Source organism: Vigna unguiculata, chromosome 6 (assembly GCF_037176805.1).
Source record: "Vigna unguiculata cultivar grain cowpea cultivar isolate G323 ecotype 2 chromosome 6, ASM3717680v1, whole genome shotgun sequence".
Lineage (NCBI taxonomy): Eukaryota > Viridiplantae > Streptophyta > Magnoliopsida > Fabales > Fabaceae > Vigna > Vigna unguiculata.
Genome location: NC_140797.1, coordinates 26,115,698 through 26,125,274, shown reverse-complemented (window position 1 = coordinate 26,125,274; position 9,577 = coordinate 26,115,698). Strand labels below are relative to the sequence as shown.

The window sequence follows — 9,577 nt, the reverse complement described above, 5'->3', positions numbered from 1 at the left end:
TTTTGTAAAGAAGAACTTAATATCAAAATCTTGAAACTGCATCTTCTTCTTAACCTGTTTTATAGTTGAGTCTTGAGGCTAGAAAATTCATGTGATATTTTGATAGTGGCTGCTTAAGACACATAATAGGAGATTTGGAAAAGTTCAGCAAGATCTCATACAAGGCTCATGGTCATGTTACAAATGGGGACAATAATAGAGGAAAAATTATGGGCATCGGTAAGATTTTTATGAAACAGGTGCATACTTAACAAATGAGCCTCAAGCAATCCAAATTGAAAAGCAAATTGTTGATACAAGTACATCACATACAACTGGCATACCCAAGGACTAGATTGTGCCAAAAGATATGTCTTTGGAGAATGTTATAGGAGATGTATCCAAGGAATGATGAAAGATTATCTTGTTTCCTTTTAGATTCATGAATATGGTGAAGTTGTTTAAGAAAACTTTTTAAAAATTTTCACTGGACATTAAGATAGCAAGCTATCTAGATGTAAAGGTTCATTTCTCAAGCTCATGAAAGGAAGAAGAGAGTTGGATTCAAGTTCAATAGCATACGGATTTAGAAGCATTTAAAGAACAATAATGAAAGAAGAAACAAGTAAAATGGAAAGCATAGAAGATGGTGCAATGGATGAAGCACACCACTCACAGGAGGGGTCTAAACCAACCAAACCCTAGAGATGAGTGATGGTGCCGCCACTTGCAAACAAGATAAGGCAAAGGTGAGTTTACTTCATGGAAGGAGAGCTCACGATTTTGGATGGTTGAAACACAATGCTTATAATTTCAAAATGATCAACCCTTTTACAAAACAAGGAGCCCCCTTTAAATAGAAGTTCACAGAGGTCCTTTAGCAATACATAAACATGAAAATAGCAAACCCTAATATCCTAAGCTAGAGCAACTCTCGACCAAAAGGAGGGAATGTGGTTGGTGGATGCATTTCCATGAGGATTCTAGGCCAAAAGAGGAAGGAGACCAAGTAGCCTTCCAAGAAATAAACCAAAAAGGCAAAAGGAGACAAGGTACATGTCTACTTTTGTTTTTACTTTATGCTTTCCTCTTTCTTCCACATCATCCATATGCTCCAATCACCATGTGCCACCTAGCATGCTCTACTTTCTCTTAATTACCTACAAAACAAGACAAAAAAAATTAGCATGTTGGTTTAAGTTAAGCTAATCTTGATCAAAGTCAACTTTAGGTCAAAGTCAACAAGTCAACCAAAATAAGTCAACAAGTCAACCAAAATAAGTCAACTAGAAGCCAACTTAGGAAATTCAAACTAAAGTGATGCAAAACAAAGATAAATGTGATGGAATAGAAGACTTCCCTCTAGACATGCTTCTAGTGATCCTTCTTGAGGGAGCTTCTATGGAGGTATCATGGTTAGTCACGCCTTCATCACCAAGGGTATCTCTAGAAGAAGACAACTAGGTCTATTTTGCACAAATGTAGCTTTTGTATCCCAAATAGAGCCAAAGTCAGCAGAAGATGCTCTCAAAGATGAAAATTGGTTCCTAGCAATGCAAGATCAGTTAAACCACTTCAAGCGGAATGAAGTCTGGGAACTTGTTCCAAAAAGTAAAACTCAACAAGTTATTGGAACCAAAAGTGGATTTTCATAAATAAGTTGGATGATCCTGGTTGTATTGTCAAGAACAAAGCTAGGTTGGTGATCAAAGGTTATAGTCAAGAAGAAAGGATTGATTATGATCAAACCTTTGAGCTAGTAATCAAACTAAAGGCAATCAAGACTTTGCTAGCCATTGCATCAATGTTGAACTTTAAGCGTTTTCAAATGGATGTAAAGAGTGTATTCTTAATTGGGTTCATTAAAAAAATAAGTATATGTAGAGAAACCTTCATGCTTTAAGGATTTTGAATTTTCTAATCATGTATTCAAGTTAAAGAAAGTTTTATATGGATTGAAACAAGCTCTTAGATCATGGTATGATATGCTAAGTTAGTTCCTAATTAAAGGTAATTTAAATAAAGGTAAAGTTGATTGTACACTCTTATTAAGAAATATGGTAATGATTTATTATTTGTTCAAATCTATATAGATAATATAATTTTTGGATCTACTAACCCATTATTATGCAAGGAGTTTTCTAAAAATATGCAGCAAGAGTTTGAGATATCTATGGTGAGAGAACTCAACTTCTTCCTTGGGTTGCAAATCAAACAAGTCAAGAATGGAATCTTTATGCATCAATCAAAATATTGCACATAGCCATTAAGGAAGTTTTCAATGGATGGCTACAAGGAATGCACAACACCAATGGCTACAAATTTTTACTTGGATGCTAATAAGAGTGGTAAGTGTGTTTTATCAAACCAAATATTGACATATGATTGGCTTACTTCTTTACTTAACAACTAGTCGTCCTGATATAATGCATAGTGTATGTGTTGTGCAAGATTTCAACTATGTCCTAAATAGCCGCACTTAATTGTTGTTAAGAGAATTTTAAAATACCTAAAAGGACTTAGAATTTCCAATCATGGCCCATAAATTTTAGTGGCATTCTTGTACAAATACAATACCATCTCTCTTTTTTCCTTATCTTCTTGAATTGTCATATATAGGTTTTTAAAGAAAGTAGCCATTGTGAGACCGCTTCTTACAAAACTTCAACTCTTTTGAATGTCTTTTCTCTATTTGATGAACTTGACATTGATGGATGCCTTAAATGTTCTTTTCTTCTTTACATAACATTGCAATACCTAAATATACTTATCTTCTAGGACAATGTGCATTTTCTTGCAATACCTTGCATTTTCTTGGACAATGTGCATTATTCTAGATTTTACAATTTATGGTATAGAGAATTGTTGAAGAAAAGCAACTCTAACTCTTTATTCAAGAGATCTTATTTAACTTGTCATTTACCTAATAGATATATTTGACAGAGGGAAGTAATAGACATTCCTTCTAACATATAATAAACATTTATATGTTTTTATTTAATACAAGGTAAGCTTACTTTTAATTGTTTATTATTTGAGCATATATGTGTCATACCAGATTCAAAACAAGATCGAGCAATGTTGTATCGTTTATTAGAAAAACATTTGCATCTTATATATCATCTTTTAAACAAAGAATGATTATGTTTTATATATTGTTATTTTTAGCACTTAATCAAAATCATAAGGTGTTAGACTATGAGATGATTGTCAAAGATTCTACCATTCGATGTGAAGAGAAATTCTTCAACAAATTTTTATATCTGCAAGTCAAAAATTGCTGAATAATTTTTACACTCAAAATTAATCCAAATCGAGCAATGAAGTATGATAGAATGTCTAAATCTAGATATTATCTCCATTGGTGATAATTTGATCTCTTGAAAAAGCAAAAAACAAAGGGTTGTGACAAGATCAAGTGCATAAGTAGAATACATAGTTATGGCCTCAAGCACCTATAAGCTTATTTGGCTTAAGCAATTGCTTAAAGAGTTGTAATTTGGAGATGTCACTCAAATAACACTTATACGTGACAATCAAGTTGTTCTTCATATTAGTTCTAATATTGTCTTTCATGATAAAACCAAACACATTGAGATTGACTATCATTTCATTCAAAAAAAAAAGATTGTATTTGGAAATATCAACACTAAGTTCATTAACTCAAGTGATCTGTTAGTAAATATTTTAACTAAGTCTTTATAAGAATTGCAAATTGATGACAACAAAAGGAGGTTTAAATACCTAAGAATAAGCTTCAAAAGGATGACAACAATTGCCCGTTTGATTCAGGAACTAGTTGAGTGCTATACCATCGGTGAATTTTGAAAATATTGGGGATTAGAGTTTGTTGCAAGGAATTGGAAGATAACCACCTGATGGAGAAATATAAGACCTTCTGGTTCAAGTACGAGGTCATTGAAATTTTAGGCTAATGTGTTATCCACCCAATAGTTCAAGAATGGGGTGACTGAAATTTGAGAATGATAACCTGTGCACCAAGTGGAGAAAAGTAAGAACTCGTAGTGCAAAACCAGAGTGACTTGGAAGAAATCCAAGGTTCAAGAGTTCGATTTGTAGAAGAAAAAAATCTGAAACTGAAATTCAAGAGCAGGATTGGGATTTGTTGAAGAAATCTAATACCAATAACTATGAAATTTCTACGTTTTTTCATATTAATAATAATAATATTTATATATAAAAGATGTATTTTTCGCATATATTTAAGAAATACAATATATATATATATATATATATATATATATATGAAATTGTTAAAATTGCAATTAGGTCTTTCTACGATTAATAATTAAAAAAATTAATAAATAAAATGACATGTTAAGTGAATACAGATGCTACTTAGAGAGTAGCAAAACATGTGTACAAAACGATTAACCATTGAACATATAAAAGGATAATTAAGGGCATGCAGTGGCACTTCCTACCATTAAAGCAGGTAGTAGAAGAACCATTAGCAAGTAGGAGGTAGAGAAGAGTAAAAATGAAGGAAAAAGGTCTATTCACCAGTCATAGGGTTGTCGCACCAAGTACATGAGTCTGTTGACAGAGGAAGAAGCAATAACTAAAGGTAATTCACCAGTGCGTTTACTAAACTCCCCTCTCTAAAGCCAAATCAGACAGCCATGCCCACCCCATTCCACCCTGGGAGGAGGGTTGATATGGAGCATCGCACTTCTTCCTCCTTCACATGAAATAAATAATTCAAATGGTTTGAATTTTGAAACAATGTCTCAAACTGGACAACCTCCTAACTCACCAACATATTTCACACTTCATTTCCTTGGTCAGTCAGGATGTTTTGTTCAGCATCTTTCGAAATTTCTGCTCAATCCATCCTATCTACAATTTCCAAAATTAAAACAAAATAAATAATTAAAAATGCATAAAAAATTGAAAACAGAGAAATATGGTTCACTGACATTGAGATAGCTGAGATTTTGCTGTGGGTTATTGATTTTCAGTTTGTTTGGTTCACATTTTAGACAGTGCAGCATGCTGTCAAACACTTGCTTTGTCAAGAAGTCCATTGTCATCACATTCAGTGAATTCAAAGACTGTTTGCTTCATGGGATCAGATATATGATTTCTAAAAGGTTGTCTTTAACTTTATATACTGTGAGGAGGTCTCATTGCCCCTGGTAAGAGATGGCGTAGGGGAGGGGGGAGCTCACTCCAGAATAACAATTGTGCTTCTACATCATCATGCACAACTTCTTCTCAAACCCAAATTACCAGTCCTGACAAGAAAAATATCGGCTTCAATATCCCATGTGCTTATCCAATTACATAAGGAACGTTTGCATTAGAATTTTTCTCTATTTTACGTTGACCACACGTAAAGCTTTTTTTCCTTGGTCAAGTGCTAATACCACTTTATTGCATAATTCAACCAACCCAGATTTTGCATCTAAGAACTTGAAGAACTTGATTAACTGATAGATTAGAAATTCCATAAAGATGCAAACACTCAAATCCATTTTCATTGTTGGACAAAAGTGTTTGCATTAGCTTTACCTCTTCCTTTTTCAGTTTCAAAAGCTTAAGAATCTCACCAATACAAGGAAAAAATGCTTGTGGGCGGACACAGTAAGGCTGAAAAATAAATATTAGTGCCTGTATATCAGCTTCAAATTGATTGGCTCCCACCTTAGAGAACCAAACCTCATTTCTCACAATGCTGCATGAAATGTAATGATCTAGCCCCTCAGCAATGCTTCTCCACAAATCCAAAAAATCCTTTCTATTGAGATTTATCTTCACAGTTTGAAGCCAGCTTTTTAAAGCGTCCAAAGCTTCAACAAAATCATGGGAAACTACTAAATCAACATCCTCTCTAAGATTTGTATAATCTTGATTGTCCTTAAAGCTATCATCGTTTTGAACATATTCCCAGGAAAGCATTTCGAACTGTCGAAGAACAACAGCAATAATTTCCACAAGCCAGTTTGTTTCCATTTCAGACAAGCTTCTAATTTCTTCGTTAAAAAAGCAGCTATTATCCATTGCATGATCTTGTATGGGCTTGCCAGCATCATTTTCAGCAATTTTCATCTCCAAAAACTCAATAGCATCACTCCATTCTTGTAATTTAATCCAAATATATCTGGCAGCATTTATTAATCCACACATCCTAACTATAGCAACATTATCAGAATTATCCAGACGTAATTCCATTGCCTTGAACTGAAAAAGTAAAAGCTTAAAGAAGTACCAAAGCAATCTTCCTGCAGTAAATCTAATAAATTGTGCACGTGATAAAATGGATGGCATAGTTTTGCAGCGTTCAATTATATCCCAGATAATTTTAAGAAAAAACTCTGCAATAGGTGGAGCTTTGTTATCTTCAACAGCCAATAGCAGATACTCCTGATTATTGTCAATCCCAGGTTTACAAATTTTAGAAATCACCCACGATTTCTCTTCTTTCAGTTCGGTATTAAGTTTCTTCCAGGCATTTTTGAACTCTATTTTTGCCCAGATCTTCAACCAATCAGGCCTATTACAAAATATTGATAGAACTGATACACCTCTTGACTGCCCTTCAAAACTTTCAGACACTGCCAAAAAACAAGTCTCCAGATTGAGAAGGGATTGCATCTTTTTGTCAAATGCAATGGTAAGATCCACAAGGTGAAGCCATGAACATGATACATTAGGCTTCAAATGCTTTACATTATATCTTTCAGCGAGCAAAGAAAAAACGTTTTTTTCCAGGAAGCCAGAAAGCATTTGGACCACTGCAGAGACCCACGCCTCCTTTGCACTGCAACTGACAAGCCTGGCCTTGTCAATAAGTGGCTGCAAGACACCATCTATTCCAGCTATAAAATCTCTGGTAACTTTATATGCCAAAGCAAACATATATTCTGGCTGCTCAGACCATTTGGTGAAATGGTATTCCATCCTTGATGCAATAGGTGATACTAATTCATCAATGGCCCATAGCTGTTTATAATGAGTGTCTATTTCTATAAGATTATTATTATTAAGCTGTCTTTCTTCCCTTCTCTTTTGCAGATGCTGCAAAGCACAAAGAGCAATAAAACTTCGAGAGAAATTTCTTCTTTTATCTTCTTGCATAAGAACCAATGGATTAGGAAGGTCTGAGATATGATCGTTTCCACTGTTTGACAGAAGTAGTTTTGGTGGCCATCCAAGAGAGACTAGAAGAGCCCGATGATCTGCAAAAATTTGTGGCCGGAGAGCAGATAAGATCTTATCTACTCTGGTGTCAACAGACTTCAGAAGACAATACCACTGAGGATGGAATTTCTCAACGCCAATCAATACTTCTTCGATATCATTCATGGCTTTTATGGCCTGAAGTAACTTGTGATGTTTTCTTCCAGCATCCTACAGCACACAATACATTCGTGCATAACAATCCATAATCAGTTATTAACATTCCAACTAAGTACATAAACTAACTAAACGAGGGAACGACAGTTACTTCAGAGATTGGTGAATTCAAGAGCTTCAATTTAAACATATTCCCTGTGTGGCAAGACATGACAAAAAGAGAAGCATCTTCAAGATCCCCAACTAGAGCTTCCAACTGTACAGCAGTCTCTGAGACAATAAGTAATGTAAACTTTACAGCAAGCTAGGTCAAGATATACAAAAAATCAGAGGCACCAACCATTTGACTGAAACAAATAATAGCACTCAATGAATTCCACTTTTTACAGAGCACAGTACAATCACCATTCACCAAACATAAATCGGCGCAGAAGACACAATGCAAATTGCAATACATTAATCTAAAGTGCATATCAAGTAAGTCCACAGCAAAATAATATATATATATATATATATATATATATATATATATATATATATATATATATTCTGTTCAACAAATAGTTTTGTGGCGAATCCAAGACCTGAGTCCCAATAAATACATGACAGTTAAAATCAAAAGAATTTCAAAATATTTAATCAAATAAATCAGAAACCATATAATTGAAAATAGGGGACAGTGGGTTCAAATATATACAATTAGGACACAATGTAAAATTCAAGACATTTATTTACAATTTTATCAAAGTTATGCACACCGACGAACATAGACGGTCCACCATGTCCAATGAAAACACAAGCTCATTCCTGACAACAAAAAATCAGACTAAAATGCCAATAAATCAATCAACCAACTACTTTAACATTTGGTTGCAATTGCATGCAACATTACCGCGTGAAAACAAATAAGAAAAAAGTAATAATAATAATAATAGTATTATTTTTTCCAAATGTGCCTCAACATTTAATCACGCAAAGAAAAAGAAAATTGAAAAAACGCACAAATATGGACTATCATAAAGACTCCATGAAAGCATAACAACAATGACACATGTTGAAGACTAAAACGGAAACCCCGCAAACAGCCACAGAGAAAAAGCGAGGAAAAACATCATAGCATTCTTATGATCCACAGTGACACAAGTTGAAGACACCAAAAAGTAAAATAACAAAGCGAAAAACACATACACTCAGCGATTCAAAATAACTCACCAAGATAACACCGAAGAGACTCGATTCGGTTCATTTCGTAGGCCAATCGAGGAATCTCCTCTGTCAAAACCCGCCGAAAGCTCTTCGAACCAATTCCATCTAAACACGAAAAAGAGCATCCAAAACCATTCAACAAAAGCACGAAAATAAACATATACATACAAAGAACCATTTCTATTTCTTCATACGCGGAGAAGTGCGGAGGGAGAGATTGCGAAGACCGAGAGAGAGTTGCTGGAGCGAGGATTTGGCGCGGAAGGAGCGAGAGATCCACGAAACGGTGCGTTTCGAAGCGTGGAGGAGGAACAGCGACTCTAGCTCGGAGCATTGCTGCGAGAGCGAGGCGGAGAGAAAGAGGTTGGAAGATTCGTAAGATAGGTCGCGTTTGGTTTGGAAGTGTTGATCAAGAAACGCCGCGTGTTGGGGCGCGAGGTCGGCGACATTTGGCAAACGGGGAAGTGAAGAAGAAGAAGAAGGGTCCATTGATAGTAACCGGTGAGGTGTGACTAGTAGCAGGTTCTCTTGTCTTGGTGTTGAGTGACTGGTTTTCAACTTCGGTTCCAACTCAACTTTGGCTTTTCAAATTTTATAGATCCGCCTTTTATTCTATAAAAAATATTAATACTAGCGAAACTACTTTCGCGGTTAGTTTACTATATATTCTCGATTTTATTATATATTAAAATTATCAAATATATTATACGCGTTCTGCGTTTATATTTTTATTATCTTAGAATAAAATAATTTGAGAAAAAAAAAAGGTGAAATTTAAATAATTTTGTAAGAATAGTTTTAAAAGAATTATGTAGAAAAATATTTGCAATTACTATTTTAATTTAGTAAAAGACAAAATTGTTTAATTAAAAATGAGACCAAAAATAAATATAAAAAAGTATATATCTTTTATATAATAGCACAGATAATATGATTTGAAATATAAATTAAAAATAAATAGTTTTAACAAAATTATTTTGTTAAAATTAGATAAATTGACTCGAGAGTTTGATTAATTATAAAATATGAAAATACATATATGTTTGAGTACATTTCGATCATCCAAACTGAA

General features: G+C 34.1%; 1 protein-coding gene across 8 annotated transcripts; it reads right to left on the bottom strand.

The window, feature by feature from the left end:
- Window positions 1-770: 770 nt before the first annotated feature.
- LOC114187134 (RINT-1 / TIP-1 family) lies at window positions 771-9,070 on the bottom strand. Of its 8 annotated transcripts, none has more exons than XM_028075270.2 (8): window positions 8,700-9,070; window positions 8,512-8,610; window positions 7,451-7,569; window positions 4,920-7,353; window positions 4,757-4,839; window positions 4,504-4,681; window positions 3,724-3,970; window positions 771-1,526 (listed from the first exon to the last, which is right to left on the bottom strand). In XM_028075270.2, exons 1-4 carry the CDS (start codon window positions 8,992-8,994, stop codon window positions 5,386-5,388), a joined length of 2,481 nt encoding a protein of 826 aa, XP_027931071.1. In that variant the 5' UTR covers window positions 8,995-9,070; the 3' UTR covers window positions 771-1,526; window positions 3,724-3,970; window positions 4,504-4,681; window positions 4,757-4,839; window positions 4,920-5,385. The 8 variants fall into 8 exon arrangements, with proteins under 8 accessions (XP_027931071.1, XP_027931075.1, XP_027931069.1 ...); XM_028075274.2 differs by having other exon boundaries at window positions 4,757-4,835; XM_028075268.2 differs by having other exon boundaries at window positions 4,504-4,839.
- Between the last annotated feature and the right edge of the window lie 507 nt (window positions 9,071-9,577).

Bases quoted from the DNA above. Each gene is read 5' to 3' on its own strand.
- LOC114187134 (XM_028075268.2), bottom strand. From the start codon at position 8,994: ATGGACCCTTCTTCTTCTTCTTCACTTCCCCGTTTGCCAAATGTCGCC. The intron at 7,570-8,511 runs GTGAGTTATTTT...TTATTGTCTCAG, and splicing joins GTCTCTTCGGTGTTATCTTG to AGACTGCTGTACAGTTGGAA. The intron at 7,354-7,450 runs GTAACTGTCGTT...TGTGTGCTGTAG, and splicing joins TGAATTCACCAATCTCTGAA to GATGCTGGAAGAAAACATCA.